The sequence below is a fragment of the Camelus dromedarius genome, chromosome 34 (assembly GCF_036321535.1).
Source record: "Camelus dromedarius isolate mCamDro1 chromosome 34, mCamDro1.pat, whole genome shotgun sequence".
NCBI classification, from domain to species: Eukaryota; Metazoa; Chordata; class Mammalia; order Artiodactyla; family Camelidae; genus Camelus; species Camelus dromedarius.
This window is the reverse complement of record NC_087469.1, coordinates 785,035-812,795: the sequence shown is the minus strand read 5'-3', so window position 1 is coordinate 812,795 and position 27,761 is coordinate 785,035. Positions and strand designations below refer to the sequence as shown.

At 39.2% G+C, this 27,761-nt stretch overlaps 2 protein-coding genes and 1 non-coding gene across 5 annotated transcripts in view; 1 reads left to right on the top strand and 2 right to left on the bottom strand.

Moving 5' to 3' along the window:
- CWF19L2 (CWF19 like cell cycle control factor 2) overlaps positions 1-7,385 on the top strand; it is a 100,825-nt gene extending 93,440 nt beyond the window's left edge. For 2 of the 3 annotated variants that reach the window (XM_064482004.1, XM_064482003.1), the window contains exons 17-18: positions 4,314-4,415; positions 6,698-7,384. In XM_064482004.1, the coding sequence (XP_064338074.1) occupies positions 4,314-4,415; positions 6,698-6,841 (246 nt within the window). In that variant the 3' untranslated portion in view covers positions 6,842-7,384. Of the gene's footprint in view, positions 1-4,313; positions 4,416-6,697 lie in introns of all 3 variants that reach the window. The other variant, XM_031443778.2, reaches the window with a different exon arrangement.
- Positions 7,386-9,143: 1,758 nt separating this feature from the next.
- On the bottom strand, positions 9,144-26,349 carry LOC116150141 (von Willebrand factor A domain-containing protein 5A-like). The gene is given in 11 exon segments (XM_064482002.1): positions 9,144-11,589; positions 19,909-19,988; positions 20,428-20,568; positions 20,765-20,857; positions 21,097-21,266; positions 24,779-24,893; positions 25,174-25,349; positions 25,470-25,692; positions 25,983-26,161; positions 26,164-26,184; positions 26,304-26,349. Coding segments are annotated over 11 exon segments (1,356 nt in total). The 5' UTR covers positions 26,347-26,349; the 3' UTR covers positions 9,144-11,474.
- Positions 15,912-16,019, bottom strand: LOC116150267 (U6 spliceosomal RNA). The gene has a single exon (XR_004133983.1). It is a non-coding gene; the product is annotated as a U6 spliceosomal RNA (small nuclear RNA).
- Positions 26,350-27,761: the final 1,412 nt, after the last annotated feature.

Below are 27,761 nucleotides of genomic sequence, written 5' to 3'. Positions count from 1 at the left end.
AGACGATACTTGCAAATTATGTCTGATAAGAGGTTAATATTCAGAATATATAAAAATCTCATACAACTCAATGTCAAAGAAACAACCCAGTTAGAAAGTAGGCAGAAGACATGAGTAGGCATTATTTCAAAAAGACATTCAGATGGTCAACAGACACATGAAAAGATACTCAGTATCGCTAATCATCTGGGAAATGTAAATGCAGACCACAGTGACATATCACCTCACACCTGTCAGAATGGCTGTCATCAAAAAGACAACAAATAATAAGTGATGGCAAGGATGTGGAAAAATGAGAACTCTAGAGCACCACTGATGGAAATATTAACTGGTACTGCCACTGTGGAAAACATGGAGATTCCTCAAAACATTAAAAATAGAACTACTCTATGATCCAGCAATTTTACTCCTGGATATATATCTGAAGATAACCAAAACACGAATTTGAAAAGATACGTGCATGCCAGCATTCATAGCAGCAACATTTACGATAGCCAAGATATGTAAGCAACTTAAGTGTCCATCAGTAGATAAATGGATAAAGAAGTTATGGTGTGTGTATAAATATGTATATAATATGTATAATATGCATATATAATAAAGAATATTACTCAGACACAAAAAATGAAATTTTGTGATTTGCAACAATGTGGATGCACCTGGAGGGTATTATAGTTAGTGAAATATGTCAGACAGAGAAAGGCAAATATGGTATCTTTTCACTTATATGTGGAATCTCAAAACTAAAGCGAATGAATAAAACAGAAACTGATTCACAGATGTAGAGAACAAGCTAGTGGTTACCAATGAGTAGAGGGGCTGGGGAAGAGGTAAGACAGGGGAAGGGGATTAAGAGGTACAAGTTACAAAGTGTGAAATAAATTAGGTACAGAAATGGAGTGACAGCACAGGGCATGTAACCAGCATTTTATGATAGCTTCAAAGGGAGAATAATCTATAAAAATATTGAATTGCTATGTTGTATACCTAAAATATGTTTTAAGTCAACTATACTTCAATTTTGAAAAAAGGAAATGCTAATATTTCAAAGTTCAAATTATAAAAAATCGTATTATCCTCCACTTGCTCCAGTGTATATTCAGCAGTGTTACTGGTGAGCCATCTAGTACCTCATGTAAGTCTTTTTTTTTTAAACCTGGATACGTACGTGAAATAAGTACCTAGAGGGTTTTAATATTTAACTTAACCAATACACAAAGTAAGAAACAGATACAGATTCTTATTGGAGTGGTAGTTGGATATTCAGCTTTGAAGTGTGTTCTGAATCACCATGTAACATTCTGCCTGAGATTATTTGAACAGAGTCACAGCAGACGGGCAATACAAATGACCTGTTAGCTTTAGGATGTAATAAATGTGTGCATGGAATTGTGAAGGGAATTTGAGTATAAGAGTAATTTCAAAGCAGGTCACTTTTTAGGTTAGCAAGCTTGCCAGTGTCTTTTTAAAATGATAAGCATGTTTCTGAGCATGAAGTGAACAATCTTGATTTATTTTAACATTATTTTTGTTCTGAAGAAACCTTATTATACTTCTTTTAAAAACTCTATGTCCTTGCTAGTTCCATGAAGTATTTCACATGTGTCTTGGGGGTGTGGTGAATTTTTTTTCCCACAGTAGATTCTTGGCTATTGGTAGAGATTCACATATTTGTAATTCATTCCAATTCTCTGTTGATTTATGTTTTTATTTGTGTAAGTATAAGCTTCTCTTTTTATGTCGATTGTTTACTTTCTCTGGGTCTTTTGATTTCTTTGCAGTGTAATGTGAAGTTTATAGAAATACACAAGGGAAACAGATCCTGAATGTTCATTGCCAGCAAAATTGCATGATACTAAATAACTTGTCAAGAAAGCGGAAGCAGTCTCTTTTCATGAGGAGATGTTATTGAGAGTTCACATGAATTCTTCCTGAACTTTTAAATGTGGTTTTTAGGTTTAATTTTGTGGTAACTAGAGCAGTTGAAAAACATCTAAGACATTCAGGATCTGACTTTTAAAACTAAGGGAAGTCCACCTCAGACTTTGGGTTTACCCAGAGATCCTCAAATACGAGGACAAGATTAAAGATTAAAATCTGGAATATTAAAGAGGGAAATTCAAATACTACTGTTTTCCTATAATTAATAACTTTTTTTTTGCTGTAATTCTGACAGTACCCTTCACGAGTGACACTAAAGTTCCAACCTCTATGCCTCTGGCTGCTCAGGGCAGGAAAAGGGAGGAGCTGAGTGTAGTAGCCTTTGCAATGCCTGCTAACAGCTCTCCTCCAGCAGTGAGAGAGCAGAGCTGCTTGTGGTGACAGCTGTTCTTTGTGTGAAGGCCATAGTGTGCTCATTATGCCATCCTGGCTCTTGGACCATAGGTTTCTGAGCCTTGGGATACATATGCAAATTACCGCAAACTCAGTGGTTTAAAACAACACACTTCTTACATCGTAGTTTTGGAAGCCACAAGTACAAAGTAGGTTTCACTGGACTAAAATCGAGGCTTTAGCAGGCGTGCTTTTTTTGGAGGCTCTCGGGGAGAATCCATTCCCTTGCCTTTTTCCGCTTCTAGAAGCCACCTGCATTCCATGGCTTGTGAGCCTTTCCTTCCTGTGCAGAGCCAGCCAGCCTAGGATCTTTCAGTCTTTGCCTCTGACCTTCCTGTCATATCCTGGATAACCCAGGGTAATCTCCCTGTTTCAAGGTCCCTAATTTAATTGCATCTGCAAAGTCCTTTTTGCCATAAAGTGTAACATATTCATGGCAAATAGGGGATTAGAGCATAGACATATTTAGGAAGCCATTTTTCTACCAAACGCAGTGTGACACAAACAAAAAGCGTGGGCACAGTCATCGTAAATTGCTTCCTGAAGTCATCCCTGCCTTGAGCACTGCTCTTTACTTTATGTTGGTCTGCAGCATCATTTAGCCATTCACATTCATGTTGATCTACTTCAGATAGCAAAAATATTTTAATGGGAGCCTTCCATTCTTTTTTTTTTTTTTTTGACTACCAGATTTGCATGAAATGCTATTAATGGGAGACAGAAATGGAAATGAAAGGAATATTTGAATAATATTCTCTGTGCCAAGCATTGGGCTATGTGCTTTATTTGCATTTTTCTGTTTGATCCTAATAGCAAACTTCTGAGCTCTTCCTATTTCTCTTGAGACTTAGACATGTTAAATAACTTGCCTGAGGTTCCATAGTTACAAGAATCAGAGCTGCAGTTAGAGCCTTGTCTGTCTCTTAATTTTTTCCTAAGTGCCTAGGTCACACAAAAGCAAAGCCGCAAAGTGGTAACCCATTTCTCTGCATTTTATGTTACGTACTATTTCACAAACTGATTTTTTTTTTAACTTAATGCTTTTCCTTAACATGAACAATTCTTTATAAGCCCCAATTTTAATTGCTTTATACTATTTCAAGATGACTACTCTTATTATACCGTATTATATCTTTCCAAGTCATGCCTTCTTGAGGACACAATGCAAAATACATATAATTAGTAGAAGTATGCAATTCTCTGCCAAAAATTAGTAAAAGTTGACTGTATGAAGGGACTGGAGGGAAAAGATATTACTTAAATTGGTCAATTTGAGTAATTTCCAGTGACAGAATTGTGGTTTGGAGGAAAAACTTGCAAGGATACAAGATCTACTTAATTTATTATAAAGCTAGAAAATACGGTCTTTTCCAATTAAGATACTTCATGCACACTCGTGTGTGTGTGTGTAGAAAGAGGAAGGGATAAAAGGAAGGGAAAGATAATAGCTAATCCTGGAGATATTTTGAAATGAGGTTGGTAAACTAAATATTGCTACACCCATCTCACCAATTAATAAAAAACTATGATTGTTCATGTTTAATTTATCTTTGATAAATAAATAACAGTAAAGTCCCAGGGATATTATAAACAGCTCTAAGTATATGACTTGGCCCCACTTCCTATTCTGCGTTGTGAGAAAAATATAGGAAAGCATGTGCTTAATCTTTATTTGCAGAGTCTAAGGGAAATTATTCTGTTGCTGTGTAAAAAAGCAAGTGCCTTTGCTTTCCTGTTTTCCCCAAAGACATGAAAATAACTGCTTTTGATTATAATTGCTGGATATTACGAAGCACTATCTGGCTGAAAGGCTACCAAAGGAAATATTTTACTCAGAAAGTTAAGTTAGTGCTTGAGTATCTTCAGAATTGGAAATTCATTGTGTACATTTGTCTTGAGGGATGCTTAATTAGGAAGAAAGATTACGCAAAACTTTCTGATTTCATGCTGTATTCATGTGCGATCTCTCATTTATTTAGGTACCCAGAGGCTTACCTTACTTCTCTGTGAATTTTGGCCTCCAAGGAGGGTTTGCCCACGTCATTGAAGATCAACACAAATTCCCTCATTACTTTGGAAAGGTATGCTCACAATTTAATAAAATTCCAGACTTTAGCAATTTTGTAACACTTTTCTTTTGAAGGGAAGCCACAGCTCTGGGCACAATGTACTCTGAAGTTGGTGGCTACTGTTCCACTCAGTATTCAGAGGGAGTACTTGGAAATTATTAATAAATTATATCCCAGAGTTTCTGTAACAGTCAGGAATATCGCTTTGGAACCAAACATTTGTTGCCAGTGTCAACACTCCGTGTAGTGTTTTCCTGTGGAGTCAGCCAGGCTTCTGCTGAGAATGATGATAACTGATGAGCCGGGTGCTGTTCTGAGAACTCATTTAATGCTCACCGTGACTCTATTAAGCAAATATTTTTATACTTTTATTTAACAGGTGATGAAACTGAGCTATAGAGAGGCTATCTAACTTCCCCAGGGTCATGTGCATTATAACAAGTGACAGAACCAAGGGGTGTGTAATACGTAGCTCATGCCTAAGCTAGAGGCAGATGCCCTCACCCCTAACTCACTTACACCACAGAGCCCCAGAAGAATTGATCCCTCGTCTCACACAGATGGTTTCTGGGCAGATATTAGAGTACAGATCTTGCAGTCGGTGCTGGATTCTTTCCGTCACTAAGGGTAGCCCTTAACCTTAAGGCCTACTGAACACCTGGGGAGTATGTAAGTATCGGGGACTAGAATGAAGTTAACGTGGCCACTGAAGGGGTCAAAAATGTCTGGGCAATAACAGCTCTAGAAGTGGCCTTTCGGTCTGGCCCAGCTCAGGCCTCTCTGCTCGTATCATCCTCTGAATTAGAGGAGCTTAGATGAGCTCTGCCGAGGGTTCCCTGTTCTCCCCACCCGCTTTCATCTCCTGTGTAAGATCATTTTCTACAATGAATAGGTTTGGATTCAAACATTTTTATGCTGTTATCCTTAAAGGGTTAACCGGAGGCCCCAAATCACATTTTCTATGAACTGTTGAGATACATTACTTGTCTGATTATTTTTCAGAATATCTTTTCCCAGAGTTTACTAGAAAGAAATTAGTTTTCATTGCTCTTAAAAATTCTGTCCTTATTAAACAGAGCTTTATAACTCAAGGTTTTATGGCTATATTTTTTTAAAAACTTGATTCTAGTGAAAATGAAGTAAAATATTCATTTTTTTATTTGCATAAATTTAATTTGGAGATTTCTTTTCCTTCCTTCCTCCTTTCCTTCCTTCCTTCCTTTAATTGTAAGTATAGTCAGTTACAATGTGTCGGTTTCTGGTATGCAGGATAATGTCCTAGTCATGCATCTATATACAGATATTTGTTTTCATATTCTTTTTCACATTAAATGCTATGACTTTCTGAAGACAGAGCAATGTGTGTTAGTTATCTTTCTATCCCCTGCTGTATTTGGTCCGTGCTTGGACACACGAGGTCCCCTTAGTATGTTTATTAAGATGAAGAACCTATGTGTGAGAGAGGTTACACCCCAGGTCTCACCACACAGTCGTGTGACCTAGACTGAATATGCAGAGTTCAGCCCTCAGCCCAGGGTTTTCTTGTGTTACCATTACTTCTCTTCTGTGAAGCATCACAAGTTTCCCCATATCTTTCCATACGTAGATATTCATGAGCACATATTTGATTAGTTTCTGTAGCTGATAGCAAAGGAAGGGGATTATGAAGGAAATGATCTAGAATAATAATAATCAGACAATTAAAAATCCATTCCTTTCAGGGCTTGGGAATGTGACTTTTTAAATGAAGGTGATTTATAATTTTCAATACTTGGTTTACTTAGATTAGTATTTAAATATGATTTTATTTCCTGAAAAAAGATCTCCAGCTAATAGTAGGAGAAACTGTCTTATGAATATACTGGGTAGTAGAGAGAACATTAGCCTGAGATTGAACTGCAGTTGAACAACCAAGTTAATAATTGCTACTTTGTTGATCAACTGCTTCTTCAAACTTTTACCAGAGCAGCTGATAAGGACCAAAGGAATTAAATTTCATTTTCTCTTCCTCCTCTTTGCTGCTGTCTGATAGATATGCTAACAAGAAACAGAGAAGGACAAATTACTTGACAGGAGACACAGCTAGGACTCCTGAAATCACAGGGTTTGCATAGTTAGAACTAAGTGAAAACAATGTTTTTTTTTAGCTTGAGACTAATATTTATGTAAAATTTGAACATCCTCATGGAGAACTACTTAATGTTATAATTGGTAACAGAATGAACAGAAGAGTGGCATTACTGTTTTCAGTGTTTGTGTATGCACACACTTTTATTTTTCTCATTCTTTAAAAGGAAATCATTGGTGGGATGCTGGATATAGAACCAAGACTCTGGAGGAAGGGGATCCAAGAAAGCTTTGAGGATCAGAGGAAGAAAGCACTGCAGTTTGCTCAGTGGTGGAAACCATTTGACTTCACCAGAAGTAAAAACTGTTGAGTCATACCCTTCATTTTTTAATTTCCATTTCGGGTTCCTTTCAGTTCTATTTCCATTGCATCCAGCTAAACAGCTGACCCTCAGGTTACAGGCAAAGAGAGTCATGATCTGGGTTTCTGACAACTGTGTATCATTGCACTGTGTCAGTTTCCTGCCCTACCTGCTCCGGTGGACTTCACTGTAGCAACCGTGGAACAAGACCAGAGACGCTGAATGAGCCGTTCGCGTCCTGTTCTGCCCCTGTGTCTTGGTGTTCTGAACGATACAGACTTTCCTTTAAGGATTGTCCAAGAGGTAGAGCAAATCCTTGCTTTATAGGGAAGTGGATCTCATTCAAGGTTGTAAAGTCTGTTGACTGGTTTCTTTTGCATTTTTTAAAGTAAGAGTTGGCATATTCAGTAATAATTAACATTTCTTTTCATAGCATTTTATAGAAGCTCTTAACTTTCTACCAATAGCATATGTAATACTGCTATTCTTTTTATTAAAGGAAAAAAGAATGTCCCCAAAGTAATAAAGAATTAAATGAAGCATAACATATTCATGATTTGTTTTTATTTCTGGACTTTTAAATAATGTCTTTGAATTTTGGTGATTTTAAAAGTAGTTATCCCAAAAAATACAGTATACAGGTGTTTGGGGTTTGCGTGCAAGTTAAAAAATGTAGCCAAATCATCATTTTGGGAGGTATTGCTTCTTACAAAGTACTAAATAACGTGAGTGCCCTTAGTGTCAGGAGCGCATTCTGTTGTCCCACTTTACCTAAGTTTCTTCATTTTTCTTTGTTCTTACACTTGATGTGAGGAGAAAACCCTGTACTTATAAAATACGGCCATGGTCTCTAAGAGTGCTCCTACTTCATTTTTTATACGAAAGACATTTTTGTAGTAACCTTTTTTCAAAGGTGTTGATTTTTTGGAGCTGAACCGTGACATTTTGTCATGAAGCACTGAATACCTAGAATCAATGTGATAGGAGACTATAAACTATCCAAAGTGTATATAAACTATTCATACAAGTTGGTCATACATGAGGTCACAACATTCCATAAGGTAGAAATACTAATAAAAACTATCTGATCACAATGTAGTAGTATTAGAAATTATTACTCAATTCAAAAAGGAAAAATGAACTTCTACTGAAATTAATAAACCTTATTTTAAATAACCCTTGGGTGAAATGAGAAATACAAACTGAAACAAAAATTTTCTAAAAATAATAAAACACTTTCTATCAGAATCTATGACCTACCAAAAAAGGGAATTGTAGGGAAGGGAGGAGAGTGGAAGGTTAGTGAGATGTTTTGTTAGAATTGCTGAGCTCTAATGGTAGACTGTGTCCCTAGCAAGCACGAGGTCCTGAGTTCAGTCCCCAGTACCTCCATTTAAAAAAAATAAAACCTCATTACCTCCCCCCACACAGACAAAAAAAAGTATACCATGCTGTATGTCAATTATCTCAGTAACACTGTAAGGGAAAAAATTTTTTTAAATTGCTGAGCTCTGTAGTCTTTCTCTAAGATATTAGATATTCTGCGTTAGGGTTCATGTTGTTTAGCAGGAATCTCTCCCATTCCCACTGGGAAAGATCTGTGGGTTTGAATTATTTGTCAATTCAGTGTACAGCACTGGAGCATTCACCTTAAAAATCATCTCCATTGTCTGCTTTTCCTCTGTTACCCCATTTATCTCATTTACACTATTTTCTCAATAAGAAAAGGGAGGCAAAAAAGAGGAAAAAGTTGTGGATAATGACTGAGTTTGTTTCTTCTCAAATTTGGAGTATTAGTGCAATTATGAAAATTTAGTAAATTCATCAAGTCGTTCCTTAATTTATGGATTTAATTCATTGTTTCTTTTTAAAAAATATTTTTTCTTTATTTTCTGTCTTATGTGTCTTGTACTGTTTTGTTTTGAAGGGGGAGGTAAACAGGTTTATTTGTTTGTTTTTAGTAGAGGTACTGAGGATAGAACCCAGGACATTGTGCCAGCTAGGCACGTGCTCTACAACTTAGCTATACACCCCCAATTTATTCTTAATTCTTTTGTTGATCAATATTTTTCTGCTTACTCTTTTAAGTACAGGTCATAGATTCTGATAGAAAGTGTTTTATTATTTTTAGAAAATGTTCGTTTCAGTTTGTATTTCTCATTTCACCCAAGGGTTGTTTAAAATAAGGTTTATTTATTTCAGTAGAAGCTCATTTTTGCTTTTTGAATTGAGTAATAATTTCTAATACTACTACATTGTGATCAGATAATTTTTGTTAATATTTCTACTTTATGGAATATTGTGACCTCATGTATCATCAACTTTTATGAATAGTTTATATATTTTTTTTTATTGAGTTATAGTCAGTTTACAATGTTGTGAGTTTATGTATACTGCAGATAGGGTATAGTCTACTGTCAGGATGTACAGTTTGATTTATAGTCATAAAATCCACCTTATTGGTGAGGTCTTCTGTATACATACTCATTTTTTTTTGTTCACTTATTTTGTTTTGTTTGTTAATGTCTCCTATTATTGGTGCATTTCTATCTTTGTCTTCCTGTGTCTCTGGTTACAGTGTTACTTAGTACATAGATAATTAATGTGTTTATTGTGAATTGTGGCTTGTGGCATTAAAAGAGGGCTTTCTTTGTCACGTTTTTCCTTTCTTGGCCTGGATTATACTTTACCTGATACCCCTACTTCCTTACTGTTTTCATTTACCTGGCATTCCATTGTCTAGCCTGTTATTTTCAGCCTTCTTAAATCACTTTGCTTCTTGGATGCGACATACTGTTAGTTCTTGCACTGAGAGCCAAATTGGAAACACTTTTCCATCAATAGATGAGTCAAACCCATTTATATTTATTAAAATGACTTAATTCTTGGCCTCAAGTCTGTCACAAAATTTTATAATTATTACATTTTCTATGTTTATTTCTCCATGTAACGTACATTATTTACTATTTTAAAAATTTTGTTGCTATTTAGGAAATTAACAGCAACATTCTTTCTAATTGCCAAGATATGGAAGCTCCTAAGTGCACATCAATAGATGATGGGTAAAGAAGATGCAGCATGTACCTGTAATGGAATACAACTCCAGCCATGAGAAAGAAGGATATTTTGCCATTTGTGGCCCTTCAACTCCTTTTTTTTTTTCTTTTCACTTCAAAAACCAAAATTTTATAACTGGCATAAACATTTCCAGTGCGTCAAAACAAAATACCTGGAAATAAACTTAACTAAGGAGGTTATCTATGCTCTGAAAATTGTAAAACACTGATGAAGGAAACTGAAGATACAAAAAAAATGGAAAGATATCTTGTGCTGTTGGATTGGAAGAATCAAGATTATCAACATGGCCATACTACGCAAAGCAATCCACAGATCCAATGCAACCCCCGCTAATATGCTCACATTTTTCACAGAACTATAACAAACAATTTCACAATTTATAAGGAACCACAAAAGACCCCGAACAGCCAAAGCAATCTTTCATAGGTCTCTTTTTTTCTCTTTCTTCTGTTTGTTCTCTTTTCTTATGGTTTGATGCCTAGAGAAGTTCCCTTAACATTTGTTGTAAAGTTTGTTCGGTGGTGCTGAAATCTTTTAGCTTTTGTTTATCTGTGAAGCTTTTGATTTCTCCATCAAATCTGAACAAGAGCCTTGCTGGATAGAGTATTCTTGGTTGTAAGTTTTTCCCTTTTATCACTTTAAATATAACTTGACACTCCTTCTATCCTATAGAGTTTCTGCTGAAAAAACAGCTGGTAACCGTATGGAAGTTACCTTGTATGTTATTTGTTGCTTTTCTCTTGCTGATTTTAGTATTTTATCCTTATCCTTAATTTTTGTCAGTTTGATTACTGTTTACCTCGGTGTGTTCCTCTTTGGGTTGATCCTGTGTGGAACTCTGCTTCCTGGACTCGGGTGAGAGTTTCCTTTCCCAAGTTGGGCAAGTTTTTGGTTATTATCTGTCCGAACTTTTTCTCAGGTCCCTTCTCTCTCTCTTCTCTTTCTGGGACCCTTATAATGCGAATATTAGTGTGTTTCATGTTGTCCCAGAGTTCTCTTAAACTATCCTCATTCCTTTTCAATCTTTTTTTCTTTTTTCTGTTCTGCAGTAGTTATTTCCACTAATCTACTATCTCACTGATCCATTCTTCTGCCTCATTTAGTCTATTCTTGGTTCCTTCTAGTGTGTTATTCATTTCAGTGATTTTATTTTCACCTCTGTTTGGGTATTCTTTATATTTTCCAACTCTTTGCTAAAGTCTTCACTTTGTGCATCTATCCTCCTCTTGAGTTCTCTGAACATCTTGGCCATCATTACTTTAAACTCTTTCTCAGATAGATTGCCTATCCCCTCATCACTTATTTCTTCTGGGATTTTATCTTGTGCCTTGGCCTGGGAGATACTCCTCTGTCACTTCATATTGTTTATCTTTCTACTTGTATTTTTAGGTGGGTTAGTTACGTTTCTCAGCCTTGGAGAGGTGGCCTTCTGTGGGAGGGGTCCTATGCGTCCCAGCAGTACACTCCTCTCTTGTCACCCAAGGGCCAGAGTCCAGCTGGTCCCAGTGTAGAGTCTGGCCTGTGTTTGTGGATTCCTTCCACAGGCTTTGGGATTGTCATTTTCTTATTTCTGGTATCTGCCCACTGCTGGGTGAAGCTTGGTCCTGGGCCTCTGATGGGTAGGGCCATAAATACAGCCATATTTAAAATCCGATTTGTGGTAGAGAGTAGAGTTGATTCTATCAGAATACAAGAAAGCATGAAATAAATATATGTTCATAGTTGACTTTCATCTACCATATTTACTTAAACATCTCCTTTTTGGAACAAATATTCTATCTCTTACACGAGTGGTAACAGAATACAGTCATGTGGAATATTGCTAAGGTAACTTACTAGCAACATCTTAAGGACTGAACTTCTGGGAATGTTTATAACAGCAAGTAAAAAGTAGTGAAGAGTGGGCTTGCCTGCATTTTTGGGCTGAGAACTTCTCTAGAAGAGTACCACTAGGATCCACAGTTTTAAAAATTTACTTTATATACATACACAAACCAGTACTTTCTCATTGAAAAAAATCTAGTGGCTATTTCCTTAACCAAAAGACGAAATTTAGCATTTCTGTCTTGATGGGATAAAATGGCTTCCTTTACTTCAAATGTGGTGCATTCAGAAGCTCACAGCATCACTTATGTAATAGTCCAGCTAAAAAGGTTTGACCTCAATTTGCTCATCATGGAACAATCTAAATTGCATGATACACTGTAAAACAAATGGTCAACACTCTTCAAAAATGTCAGTGACATAAAAGACACAGGAGCTAGTGAACTGATTAGATGGGCGAAAACTAAAGAAATACAACAACTAAATACAATGGGTGCTTCCTGATTAGTTCCTGTATTTAAAACAAAAATAAAAGAAAGGAAACAACTATAAGGAATGGTTGGCAAAATTTGTTTGGAACAACTGGCAAAATTTGAATGGGGACTGTATCTTAGATAATAGTTTTTTATCAACGTTAAATTTTCTGAGTGTAATCATTGCATTGTGTTGTGTAGGCGAATGCTTTTGTTCTTTGGAGATGCATGTTGAAGTGTTTAGGGATGAAGTGTCAAAGAATGAAGTAGCTCTCAAATGATTTAAGGGGGAAAATCACGCAGGAGAGCTTGCTGAAGCACAGGAGGGCACGTGCATGTGCAAATGAAGCAAAATATCAAAACTAGTGAATCCAGAGGAAAAGGAAATGTATTCGATGTATTGTTCTTGTGACTTTTTTGAATGTGTGAAATTTTTCATGATAAATAATTTGGAAAATGTATGTACAAATCAAAGAAAATTTGACAGGATAAACGGTGTAAAGCAGTGAGTCCCATTGTTTTCAGTCACATCAGACAGTTCCCATTTTCATAATAAATATTTTAATGCCATTTTTAATATCAGAATGAACTCCATAGAAAATGTATAACCTACTTACACATAGAAATTTAGAAGATTGATAGAATGCCCTGCTGTAACACAGAAGAGAAAAAAAGATCATGTTTTTATGGATTAATTCTTGGGAACAACTACACCTGTTAGAATAATGTCCCCACAGATTTCCAGAATTTCCCCCAGGGGGTGGTTCTGCCCCTCTTGTGAGCAACTGGGGGTTAACTATTTGCTCATGTAGCAGGGGTATTGCCCTGAGACATCACTGAGATTAGAGCATGAATGTGCATGTTTGCTGAGTGGGTGGGAAGGCCCATGAGACATCAATCTGTATGCATTAATTTTCCTGAAGTTTTTGAGTTTTAGGCTATATTGGGAAGGAGAATTAATGGGTGCCTGAGTTACAAATGAATGATGGATAGCACTATAGGATGTGTCTTTTCCTACTTGATTCCCATAGATTTTTGTTGAAGCTCCTTGGGGAAATAAGATCTTGGGCAAAAATGAAGAAGCTGTTCTTTCTTTGGTTTCTGAGGGAGATGTAGGCACCAGTGCGTATTTATATATTGATACGTTGACAACGATGCTGAATGCAATTTATTTTGTCTTCCTTAGTTTGTTAGCAAGTTTTCCCCATGCTCCTGGATGAAAGGGGCAGGCTCATAGCTTTCCTGATTAATATTAGCATATATTACCTAATAGTAGGTAACTCTAGGTTGCCCTGATTCCACAGTTGAAAATGTTCAGTCCAGTTTATTAGAAAGCCTTCATTCCAGGTGCAGGTCTCCTCTTCGCCAGCCGGGTTCTGCGGTGGGTGGACCCCGCCCACTCTGGAAGAGGGTGGGGTTGGCTTCACTTCTTCTTGATCTTTTTTCCTCCTCCTTCACTAGCTACTCTTACTACTGACTCCTCCAAGATGGAGTTGGAGCTTGGAGTGGGAAAGGGGAAAGGGGGCTGGAGAATTTCATTGAATAAGGCTTCAGGTGACCCCCGGTAACCTCTGGGTCTGGCAGAAATAGAAAACTGACTGTCCTGTGGCTTCATTGGTGGCAGTTGGGAGGGTCTCCTGCTGGGCCATGCTGCCTGCAATGTGTGGGGTGAATTCTCTTCCGTGGTTGCCACTAATCTCTCAGCCCTAGTATTCTGGCAGGGTCCAGGTTGGCTCTCTCTACCACTGGGGCCCATGTTCGGTCCGTGGAAAACATTCACCAGTGCTTTGCCTCATAAAACAGGACTGCCGGGTGAGCCAGCCCAGCTGCCTCGGCTGTCACCATGCGGCACCCAGCTGGTCACACTGTAATGAATGAGCACCCCTTAGATTTCTCAGGCAGGCGTCAGACTCTAGTGTACTGTTTCTTCTAACCCTCAGAAGATAAGGGGAAGGGTGTAGCTCAAGTGGTAGAGCGCATGCTCTGCACCCATTCAACCCCCAGTACCTCCTCCAAGCAGAAATCCATGAAGAAACCTAATCACCTCCCCCTCATAAAAAACAAACAGTATAAACTTCAGAAGATACCTGCTGGGCTGCATGAGTTGTCCCACTGAAACTGCTCTCTGCAGCCTGGAGCTGCCCCTTCCCTTTGGGGAATCGGTGGCTCTCACGGCACTCAGTTGCTCCTTCCTGTTTTCACATATCCTCTCGGACCCTTCACTTCCTCGATGCTCTCATACCCTTGATGTAACTTTACAGGGGTCCAACTTCTTCTCAAAGTCTGCTCCTCGTTCTGACACATCCCTTTGGAATTTTACGCCTATCTTATGGTGGCGCCTCAGCGGAAACTCCCGGTGTAACAAGCAGATTTTTCTTAGGTTCCCAGGGAACAGTGCAGTGGGCAAGGAGGCTAGCAGTGGTGGGGTCAAATTTAAATTTGACTTCAAATTCTACCACTAAGTTTGTGATCCTGGACAAGTTACTTTTTTGCAAAATGAAGGTAACATTTTAACATAGGGTAGTTGTAGCAGGGTTTCCCGCCACCATTACAACGTAAGAGCATTCTGAATTTACCTGTATTATTTATCTTTACCTACTTTCACACCTACCTGTACATACTTTCATATGTTTTTCTGTTATTAATTAGCACCCTTTCTTTTCAGCTTAAAGAAGTCCCTTTAACATTTCGTATAAGGCCAGTCTAGAAGTGATGAATGCTTTCAGATTTCGCTGATCTGGAGAACTCTTCATCTCCCCTTCTGTTCTGAAGGGCAGCTTTTCTGGGTAAAGTGTTCTTGGTTGTCATTTGCTTTTCTTTCGGCACTTTGAATATATTATGCTACTCCCTTCTGACCCGCAAAGGTTTTGCTGGAAAAACTGCTAAAAAGTCTTACGGGACTTTCCTTGTGGGTAACACGTTTTTCTCTTGCTGCTTTTAAGATTCTCTCCTTGCCTTTAACTTTGGACAGCTTTGCTACAATGTGTCTCTGTGTTGGTCTGCTTAGATTTCTGTGTTTTGGATTACTCCAGGCTTCCTGGATTTGGATTTCTATTTCTTTTACCCATGTTAGGGAAGTTTTCAGACATCAGGTCTTCAAATAAGCTTTTGCCTCTCTCTGTCTCTTCTCCTTCTGGGACTCCTGTAATGGGAACACTGCTCTGCTTGACAGGTGCGCCATAGGTCCTCTGAGCTATCTTCACTCTTTTTTGTTCCTTTTTCTTTCTTTATCCTCTGATTGGATAAACGTCACTGCCCTGTCTTTGAGCTTACTTATCCCTTCTTCCACTTGATGTAGTCTGCTGTTGAATCCCTCTGTGGAATGTTTTAAACTTAAAATATATATTTTATTATTAAGGTCTAGCACCCAGACAAAAGTGAGATCTTATGTTTTGAGTAAGAAACTGTATTTCTCTTTTTTTTTTTTTCTAATCTAATCAGGTGCTTTAGACTTTGGGTGTAAACAGGTAGTAAAAAAGTTACTCAAAAGTTCGTTGTTCATGGAATCATGAATATTTAGAATCAAGGTCAGTGATGCTTTCATTGTACCAGATGAACTGCTCTCCAGTCCAGAGTATCATATATATTTCAACTGTATACCAGGAAGTTTCATTTTTTCAGCAGCAAAAGAGGCAATAGTCATTCATTTTAGGTTTTTAATTTCTCTTTAGTCTTAACAATTCTTCTTTTCCCAAACAGAAAAATGCAATCTGGGCTGCTTCTTGAATTTGCATGTCATCCTTTGTGCAGGGGGCGCTCTAATCTTCTCTGCCTTGTTCCCATTTCAGTATATGTGCTGCTGAAGCCAGCACATTTTTGAAATTTTTCAGTTTAGTTATTGTGTTTTTCAGCTCTGTGATTCTATTCGGTATTCTCTTATATTTTCTGTCTCTTTGTTAAAAGTCTCACTTTGTCCTCCTGACCTCAGTGAACATCTTTATGAGCATTGTTTTGAACTCTGTATCAGGTAAATCACTTACTTCCATTTCACTAAGGTCTGATTCTGGAGTTTTATCTTGTTTTGTTTGTTTGTTTGTTGTTGTTGTTTGGAGCACACTCGTCTCTTTCTTCATTTGTTTGGCACTCTGTATTGGTTTCTGTGCGTTTAGGTAAGCACCCACCTCTCCCATTCTTGGCAGAGTGATCTTGTGGAGGAGATGAGCCTTACCGGTCAGCCTGGTCCAAGCTCTTGCTTGTCTCTCAAACCTCTGTGATTGTCCATGCTGCCTTCTTTGTTCTTCGTGGCTCCCAGTAGTTGAGGACATGCCAGGATCTGTCCATGTCTCAAAGGGAGGATCTCTGTCAGGGCCTGGGGACTGGAAGCTGGACCCTTAGGCAGCAGCTCTTAAAGTATACAAACATGCCTCTCTCAGGGAAGGACTGAGAGATGAGTGTTGCCATCCGTCCGCTCTTTCTGCACTGAGCCCTGGGGTATAGCTGGTTGAGAACTGATTCTTTGGTCATTACAGCCCTGTGGGACCCCTGAACTCAAGCCCTGCTGGCCACCATAGCCAGGTGATCGAGTGGTATGCCCTTTGGGCTGCAGCTGCAAAAGCCAGGGTGCCAGGCGTGCACAGGCTTCTTCCAGCGGGACATAGAGAGCCAGGCAGAGAAAATGGAGGTGGCACCTGCCCGCTTCTGTGGGTTTGGGGAAGGATGGCTGTCAGCTCCTAAGTACATGCTGAATTAGAAGCCTGACCCTCAGGGCAGCAGCTTCTGACGTATGCAAATAGGATTTTTTCAGGGAAAGACTGATGGGGGGGGCATGTCTTTTTTTTTCATGATTTATTCTTAAACTTTTTTTTAATTTTATACAATTTTGGGAGGTTACTTTTCATTTACAGTTGTTACAGAATATTGGCTCTATTCCCCGTGTTGTATAGCACACCCTGTAGCCTGTCTCACACCCAGTAGTTTGTACCCCCCCACTCCTGTACTATCCCTCCACCCCACACTGGCAGTTTCTAGTTTGTTCTCTGTGTCTGTGGTCTGCTTCTTGTATGTTGTATTCACTTGTTTGTTGTATTTTTCAGATTCCGCCTGTAAGTGAGTTCATGCAGTATTTACCTTTCTCCGGCTGACTGCTTTCACTTAGTGTAGTGGGCAGGCATTTCTGTCTGTCCCTCTGAGCTGAGTCCTTGTGAGCCTGTTAAGAATCTTTTTTTTTTTTTTTTTTTTTTGCTGTTGTTGGCTATAATCTGGTGGGTCTCTTGGATGTGTTGACTGAAATAAAATCACACAGCCTAAGAGAGTTATGTTTTACTCAGTGGACATTTCTGAGGACTCCAGCCCCTTGGAGCCCAGGATGACAGCCCCCCAGATGGCCCTGAGGGGCTGCTCCCAAGAGGTAGGGGAGAAGCCAGGATATGTAGGAGTTTTACAACCAAGACCAGGTAGTTGGAACATTAAAGATTACTGTTAAGGAAAACTAGGCATCTCAAGTTAAAGAATTGAGCGCTTTTCTGTGTATGGGAGGGAGCAAACATCTGGGCTCAGGGAAATCATTCCTTTGAGAAGCGCTTGGCTCTCTGGGGCCGATAAAGGATATCTACAAAAAACTTTATAGCAAGCAATCACACTTATTGATGTAATGTTGAACATGTTCCCTCTGCAATCCAAGATAATAATGCCAGCTGTGACCGCTTCTATTCAGGTTTGTACTAGCGGTCCTTTCAAGGGCAATACAAAAAGGAAGAAAAGTAAAAATTAGTGAAGCAAATGTGGTAAAAGGTTAATAACTGGTGGACCTGGGTGAAAGGTATATGAGTATCTATTGTTCTATTCTTGCAACTTCTCTATAGGTTCAATTTTTTTTTAATAAAATATTAGAAACATATATTTAGAAAAATCAAGAAAGACCTAAATAAATGGAATGAAATACCATGTAAATACATTGGAATACTCAATATAGTAAATACTAAGTTCTCCCAAAACTGACCTATAAAGTTAATGATCAGTATATCAACCAGCTCCTTTTTTTGGTAAAAACTGTCAAGTTAATTTTAAAATACAAAGAGTCAAGAATAACTAAGACAACCTTGAAAAATAGCAAAGTTGAGGACTTACTCTATTGAAAATCAAGATTTCAGAATGTTGCATTAATTTACATGCTGGAACCCTGGTACACGTCTAGATAAATAGACCAATGGAATGGAACAGGGGATGCAGAAATAATCCATACATACATAGAAGCTTATTTGTGACAAAAATGGCTCTGCACATCAGTGAGGAAAAGACAGACTTTTCAATAAAAAATACAAGGTCAGTGTGATACTCACATTAAAAAAAAAAAAAATGAAACCTGGCCCCTACCATACATAATGACAAAAATAAATTCCAGGTGAAATGTAGATCTAACTATAAAAGAAAATATAACAAAACTTCTGGAAAATAACAAAGGAAAATAGCTTCACGACCTTGAGCAGGGAAAACTTTTTTAACAGGACACACAAAAACACTAACTATAAAGGAAAAGACTGAAAAAGCAAACTATATTAAAATTAAGAACAACTGTTAATCAAAGGATACTATGCTGAGGGTGAAAAGGAAAGCTGTAGAATGGGAAAATATATTTCTAGAACATATCAACAAAGTGCTTGTACCTAAACTGTAGCATGGACTACAAATCCATAAAAAAGGAAAATCTAATAGAAAAAAATAGGAAAGCCTTGAAGATACATCACAAAAAAAACAGCATATAAGTGGTCAGTAAATATGAAAAGGTGCTCAACTTCATTAGTCATTGAAAAAATGTAAATTAAAAGTGAAATGAGCTACTGCTACATGCCCACAAAATTAGTTAAAATTTGAAATGACAATGCCAAATTTTGGATAGGAAATGAGGCGATTGGAACTCTCAAGCAATGCTGATGTGAATTTAAATTAGTATAGTAAACTGGAAAAGTACTTGCCATTCCCAAGCAATTCCACAATTATGTCAATATTTGTGTGTGTGTGTGTATGTATATTATGCATATACACTCATTTATATGAATATAAATATGTATACATGAATATATATGTACATACAAAAAAGTATGTACAGAAAATGCATGTACAAGAATGTTCATAGAAGCATATTTTTAACAACTAAACCGAAGTCCATCAGCAGTAGAATCAGTAAGTGAAATGGTATAATCATCCCATGGAATACTATACACCAATGAAAATTATGGTTTCAAGTAAAATATGTATGAATCTCAACATACAGCCGAGGGAGAGAAGCAAGATACACAGAAACAGAAACGTGCTGTATCACTCATTTACTTTCATTCAAAAATAAGCAAAAATAACCCTTTGTAAGTCAGGAAGGCTATTTCCTTTAGAGGGGAAAAAGTGGTTAGTGATTAAAAGTGGGATGTGATGGAAAAGAGTAGTGATAGAGGTACTAGAAACATTTTAGGTCTTCAATTGTGTGATGATTATACACGTGTGTTCACTTTGATAATGTATCCAGCTGTATACTTATAGTTGTATGGTTTTCTGTATGTCTTACTTTGATGAAAATGTTTATAAGCAGAGAAAAAAAAAAGTCTTACTGTTCAATTTTTGTTTCCATTGTGGTTTAGAGAGAAAAGAGGACAATGATTTTGTTGTATGGTTGATGTTACTTAGAAAATTACTTTTTTCTTTTAGTAGAGAAAAATAAATAGAAAAATATTGTCTGTTGGTAATAAAACTAAGATCACATCCTCTTCATACCTGTGCTTTTGACCATTGCTCTCAACTTCTTTAATTACTCTAAACGTGTTGGAAACTTCTCCGTCTGTGAACACAAATAGCTGGAGAAGGAAAGAAGACGTTCATCAAGTCTCTGTGAAGGTTATTTAAAGATACCAGAATTTGGCCTTGAAAAACCCAGTTTTTTCATTCCAGAGACCCTGATGCCTCTTCACACAGGAGATTTCTAATATTCCATAGTCACCTGCACCATGTTCTCACATGGTCTGTTCACAGCCCTGGAAATAGTCAGCATCCCCCACTAGTTTCATCCAAGGCATCTGTGGCACTCCACAAAAGCAATTCCATGGTTCACAGTCCATAACATAGAGCTAAGGAAAAGGAATCCTATTAAATGCCCCTTGTCTTAGTCTCTTTATTATGTAAGACTAAATTACATACCGTATTTCAACAATCCTGCCATGAAGCCCAGAGCTAGCGATTCTTGAACAGAGACTCCACCCTCTCTGTCCCCTCTGTTGGCTCTGTTCCAATTCTCACCTGTAGGGGGTGGCCTGGGATGGACGGTCCCCCATAAATGGCCTGGAGTGGCGCCAGCATTTCCGTACCCCCTAGGTCAGCCCGCATAAGCTTAACTCTCCTCAGTGCCTCCTCCATGGTACGCTGATCGTACTTCACGCTCTTCCTGAGAAAAATAAACACGCCTAGTGACATGATAGCTCGACACTGCCCAGGACTAAGTCCCTGAATCGTGAGGTCAGGTAAACCACCTTACCCGACACGTCCAATGCCAAGGTCAATTCCCCAGTAACCCCTTTAACAATCTAGTCCTCTCTTTAATGTGTCTTTTTGGATTCTCTATGGCTTTTCTAGAAACTTAGGGAAAGAATGCCTCATAAGAAGATCCAAATCCATAGATGTTGAAATAACAGCCAATAGGCAAACTCTTCAGAATCAAAATGAGTGTTTCCTGCAGGAAGAAAATTGAGACAGTTGAGAAAGGATCCTTTCAGACACACAGACCCGGCCAACCTAACTCTTGAGAAGTGGCTTTTACCCCCTTTGATGCCTCTGGGCCCTTATATTCCAAGGCTAGCCTCACAGTGGCCACGTTAGCTGTAGCTCAGATGAGGGACGGACCCTAATTTCATCCCTGAGATTCACTCCCACTTGAGCAAGTGACCAGAAAAAGAAAGACACTAGTTTTACCTTGGCTGCCTCGATGCGTGGCTGAGATTTATTTTGGTTACTCATGGGGCTTTGCATACTTCCTGAACAGTCCATGAGGAAGACAAATTCTCCACAGGCAGCTGATGGCTGAGCTTCTGGGATATTTGGGTAGAAACTCACCATTGCAACTGGGTCTCCCAACAAACTATCTACTCAGAAAGGATAAGGATGCTGTAAGACAAAAGGGAACTCAAGAATCCTAAAGACCTGAAGAATCAAATGTGATGAGTTACAGAAGGAGCTGAGAAAACACAAATCTGCAACAGTCTGATCTTTATACTGTATCTGCTGGCAAAGGGTTTGAAGTGAGTTACACACACATAAAAGGTATAGAAGCAGAACAGATTTGAAAGAGAAGAAAGAGGGCAGAGGTTACAACACACAAGCAGTAATTAAAATACTGTACCTAATCTCCTAGCAGCTGGGAGTGAAATACATTAAGTTACAATGTCTCAGCATTTGCCAGAAGAATGAAGCTATTTTATTTGCACAGACACCTTCTCTGCAAATCAAATAAATGGGAAATGTATTGCATGGGTCCTTAAGTCTTCATTTCAGCTTTGAAAAACTGAGGCTCATGTGGACGATTCTCACGTTGACAGTTTACAAGAGCTGAGAGTGTAAGTGTCATACGTGGCACCGAAAGTCCCTCTGCTTTGGGTATGAAGCGCTCACTGATGTTCTCCAGAAAAAAGAAAGAGAAGCACTAAAATACGTGCCGGACTCTAATACTAGCATCGTCCAAATTATAATATGGAGGAGACCGTGGAGCCTAGCCGATGTCACCAACTTGCTAAAGCCACGGCTGTGATTCTGTTTTGAGGAGTGACTGAAAACAGATGCAAGAGAAGAAATGAGACTGACTGGGTTATATCAACTCTAGTTTACAGCTTGGAGGATATAAGAGGACAGAGAATTAAATTCCAGTGTCCTGTTTTTATAAAGCAATTCCAGGATTATAGGTCTAAACTGTTAGCAGCTCTGGAATTCAGAAGGATTCTAGGACCTGGCTCAGTTCAATCTCTTGACTGTGGAATACCTCAATAACCAAACTGGTTTCCAAATAAAATGGGTGTGGCTCAGCAAATATTTGATAGAACATGGATTAAAAAATAACCCTTACATAATCCAGACCTCTGGATATATAATGGAAGAGAGGCTTTTTTTTTTTTTTTTTAAATGGACAAGGTCAGTTCCTTTCCATTCTGAGAGACAGGTGGTTGTAGTAGGGCCGACACTGTACTGGGAAGTGAGAAAGGCTGCCGTGACAATAAAATGAGTTAATATTTATAAACTGTTCAAACAACGCCAGTAAATAGAAAACACTATATATGTATTGTCTACTATAATTCTTTTGGCATGGCTCAAATTATTTCCACCTCAGCTTCCCCTTTTTTAAACAAGGCATTTTGAACCCTAATTCCTCTGCTTGCTAGCCTGTTTCCTCATCTGTGGAATCAAGGTAGTAATATCTACCTTAAGGGTATTTTAAGGATTAAATGATATAATACCCTTAAGGAACTCAGTCTAAGGCTCAACTCAGCTTAAGCTCTTAATAATAATCTCATAAATTAATAAATTCTTTATGTACTTATTTTTATTAAACATGTTCTTAATAAGGAAAGTACATTCTAATTTTTTAAAAATATCCTGTGTATTTCTGTCACTTAGTGTTATGCTCCATTCGGCAGAACTCTAAATGACTTCAGTGAGCCGGGCAGGCGGTTGTCCTATGCTACTTTGGATAGATGGACAAAGCAAGTCATCTTGACCAAATACATGATCTAGAAAGCAAGATTTAAGCGGCCCTGCTGGAAGGGATTCACAAGACTCATAAAGGCTGCCCCTGATCTCCCCCTATGGCCTGCAGAGCTGGGAGCAGATGAGGAATTCTGCCCAGGGGCCAGGGGAGTATCTTGGAAAGAAAGGGCTTGACATCTCAGTCCTTACTGTTTGAGGTCCAGCATTATAAAACTTTCTCTGGTGGATTAAAATAATCCTAACTAAAGACCAGGTCACTGTCGTGGGAGAAGGTCAAGGACACTCAAGGGAGAACTCCCCAAAAGGAAAGGACAAAATCAGGTAACCAATGTACAAACAGAGCAGAGGGCTTCCTGGAAGAGGAGCTGTTGCAAACCTGGTTAAAGCTGGGAGCTCCTCGAATAGCTTTGGCACCAGCAGCTTCTCCTGAGGAAAAATGGTTGAACAAGTGAGGGCAAACTAAGGAGTCCCAATTCATGAGCTCGAGCGTGCAGCTACCTTGTCAGTGAGAGAGAAGGATGGCCTAGAAGACCAACTACAGGGAACTGTCACAGCAGTTGTAGATATACAAGAGCCTAACCCAAGCCATAGGACTTTGCTCATGATGGTCTCCGAGGATGCTTCCATTCCACCAACGTGGAAAACTGGAAGCAGCAGTATTCCTCCAGCCATGCGTCACGGTCCCTGCAATGCAGAGGCCTGGCAGCCCAGGAAGACCCCAAGAGAACAGCAGACTGACAGGGGTTACACCCGTTATAATTACAAGGAACAGTACGCATATATTAAGGAAAATTTAGAAACGAGAAACTAAAGAAATTAATAAACTAAACGTTAAGAAACTAAACACAGCCTTAGAAATTAAGAAACAAACACAAGATGAAAAAGCTCTGGAGGTGGATGGTGATGGTGGTTGCCCAACAAGGTGAAATGTACTTAAAGTAGTGAAATTACATACATAAAATTAGTTATAATGGTAAAGTTGAAGTTATATAAATTTTACTGCAATAAAACAGAATTCCAGGTGAGATTACATGAAGACGCATGAATCAATCAGCAGAAGTTATTCATTAGATTTAAAAAGTTAAAAAAGTAAATTTAGTTGTCATCTAATCACGTTTACTACTTGCATACTTCCTGTTTTTTTTGTTTTTAATGTTTTTCCCAATGCATAGGTTATTTCCTAGTAATAATCTATTTACATAACTCACTTTTAACATTCTTTGGAAGCCTTTTTTCCATAATATTTCAACCTATCAATGTACATTATTTTAGTAGCCACATAATGACATGTCAAATACATCTAGCATAGTGAATTTAGCCGCAGTAAGACATTTTGATTGTTTACTAGTGCATTTTTAACTTATACTTAGATTTATTTTCCTATGTAAGATTCCTAAAATTAGAATTACCAAAATAAACATGTATTTTGATACATATGGCCACATTTCCTCTCAAAAGACTGATGCCAAATTATTTTGCTTCAAGCAATCTCTGAGTTCCAAATTCACCACACCTTTTAAAGCATGAGGCATCATCAGATTTGGAAATCTTTCATAACTTGAAAAGTGAAAATGTCACATCATTATTTTAATTTTATTTTTATTTTTATTTGTATTTATAGAGACTGATCATTGTCACAGTTGTTTGTAAATTAGCTGTGTTTCCTCTTGTGAATTATTTGTTCATGTCCTTTGTTCAGTTACCTGCTGATCCACTTAAATTGCCTACAAAACATAACCAGATGATACTCACTGAACTTAACCATTTTTGCACATCGCAGTGTAAGCCATGTCAATGTCCTACCCACTGCTGGATAGAAGGAAAGAAAACTGAGGGTAATTTGAAGATAATTCCAAAAAAATTACCCCTTAGGAGGTAACACAAAGGAGAAAGAAAATACCTGGCTTTGTTTCGGGTTCCCCCATCTCCACGGCTATGCTGGGGGCATGCACCTCACTATAATAAATCAGGAGTTCCACGTCTCGATCAAACTTGTGTCCATCAGCCAAGGAAACCTGAGTTGGGAGCAGACAGAGGAGCCATGCTAGAACTGTCACTACTTATGAGGCTGAGGTCATAGCCGAGGGCTCCAGGCTGCTGCCACAAGGGAGCATGACCAGGAGCAGGGGCAAGAAAGGAGAGAAGGCTCTGGAGATTAAAGAGGGATAAGGAAGGAGCACAGTGTGATTCCCTCTGGGTTAAGAAGAAGAAGGAACATTTAGGAAGAATTCAGTGAAGACCAAGGTCAGGATCTAAAGAAAAGGTACCGGCAACGATAATGCTCTCCTGAACTACCTGAGCAGAAGTCTTATTATCCCCCAGGTACTCAACAGGACTCAAGGAGCAATTGGACTGAGTCCTCTCGATGCCGTGCTGGGAACTGACAGTGGCAACCATGCTGATTGTGTAGGGCAGGTCCTCCAGAGGGACCACAGGAGTCTTCATTGTAAGGCAGCTGTCCTCAGGGCATCCTACAAAACGTTCCCTTAGTTCTGTTTCCCCTTCCCACATGTTTTAGCACCCTACAACCTTGCAAGGGCTTCCGCAATTCTATCTCCCACCAATAGTATTCAAAAGAAGAGGATATTAACCGGAGAGTTGGTAGCGAGGATTCAGGATCGCTGGGAGCACGTAGCGCAGAGCCCCATCTGCTTCCAGGGGCAGCTCCTGCACGTACTTGAGGGTGAGCGCCACCTTTGACCCAGGGCGGAGGTTCCCCACGTTGCAACAGAAGACATCCCTGGAGCAGTCGTCCTCCTCTAGTAGGAAGGCTTGGTGGCCCTGGCTGATGGCGTTCTCATAGTTGGCGTGTGCCTAAGGAGAACAGGGAGGGCAAGGCGGCATGGCTGACGAAGGTGCAAATGGTACAGAAAACAAAGACTGGTGGGGAGGGACCATGATTGGTCTTGCCAAGTTCACAGCTCTACTTCAAGCGCCTCTGACTGACTTTCCCTCCAAATGATTTTAGGAAAATGGCAGTTAGAGGGGGAGTGAATGAAAGCATTCGGTATCAGCACTTTTGTGACGTTGCATTTGCTGGAGACCCTGATGAGTATGCGTCAGGGAGAGAAGAAGGAAGGAGATGAAGTACTTATCCCTAGTACCTCCGTCTTGTCCTGTAATTCCGCTTTAATTATACTCCCATCCACCATGGCCTCGAAGCTATAGACAGCTGAGTCTTCATCCATGGGAAACACAAAGAAGGCCTCCAGAGGAACTTTCTCCTCATTCTCATAGTTTAAGGTTGCAGACACGCCAGCCACAAACTCACAAATGGAAAGGTCACAGAGATGCTCTTCAGTGGTACTGGGGATAGACCAGAGTTCTGGAGTTCAACAAACATTAATAGAACACCTCCTGCAGGCTGGGCATTGTGCTCAGTGCCAAAGATGCAGTGGCAGGTAGGAGTCACGAATCAGGCTTACCTGGCTCCTCCTGGCGGGTTAGCAGGCCACAGGGGCACACCATGGTGACGCAGGGTTAATGTGGAAAAGACACGGTGAACAGAGAGACAGGTTGGGAATTATCCACTCAAGTACCAGGACCTTACGTGCTGCTCTCTGGCATAAGAATATATTCCGAGGCTTAATGATGGAGCTAGGAAGCTAGAAAACGCTGGAAAGGAGGAGAAAAAGATGTTACTAGTAAGGCTCCTTCTACACGTCACACCCAGGCGGGAAAGCTGTAGATTCCCTAAGTACCCACGAAACAGGAAATCTCTGAAATGCCCTGAGGCTGGTTCAAATTCTGCCTCCACTTTCTCATTTATTTACTACACCGCTCCTTAGGAATACTGAATAAATATAATTAGCTTAGCCCCTCTTTCTAAAATGAAAACCGTAATACCTAAACATCATATATGCATATGTGAATACACGTGAAGTCCTCGGAAGAGCGCCTGGCCTATCGGAAACACGTCATCAATGCTGATGGACATTAGTGTTGTTACTGTTGTCACTGTTGTCAGATACACCTCTGCCATTACTTTGTATCATGCTGTTCAGACAGCTGCCAGAGGAGGCTGCCTAACCCTGCAACGTGGATCACTGACCTTGTGACTTTTCTTTGGGGCTCATAATTGAGGACACTGTTGGTTTTCCCTGTCCAAAATATTCTAATACATATATATATATTAAAAATACACACAGCATGTCCTCTATTTTAAATCAGGCCACTCTAAACATATCTTCCAAATTGTATTACAATGTAGACAACCATTTCATGTGACATGTTAACAAAGACGTGAGTTCATGTACATAAACCGTGATTCACGGTGTGATTCCTTTATCCACAAAATCAACAGGTTGAGCTGGTCCTGGTTGTTGGCTTTCACACCACCGGGGAGCTGCCCTCTGGAACTTCCGAACCGAAGCACTTGTGAGCCTGCCTCTCCCTACTCTGGCAAAAGGTGACCAGAGCTGCAGTCTTCAGCATCAAGGGGAATTTTCACTGAAAATAAACCTTAAAGGAGCTAAAACAGAATTTCCGGGAATGCAGAGAATGCTGAAGGAAAGTGAAACTAATGTGCTTCTCCAAAAATCTGAGAGACAGGTGAGTCACTGGGAACCCCAGCTTTCACTCAGGAACCCACAAGCCAGAAAAACAAGAGCTCTTGTGCAAGGCAGCTTTCCTTCGTAGATCAATCCTCTGGTCAAGGATTCTGAAGCTCCTGGCAGGGCTATTTCTCGGCCTTCTACGCTCACCCCAATCACACTGAAAGCATCACACCGTACCCCAGCCCAGAGCACAGTCCATGCTGCTAGTCTAACTGATGACAATCATGTTTCTTATATCCTGTGCCCCTCTGCCTCTGCCACAAATTGGCACCAATAAAATAAGTTCTTCCTTCTGCGTCTGTTTTTATTTTGAGCAATTGGGTAAAA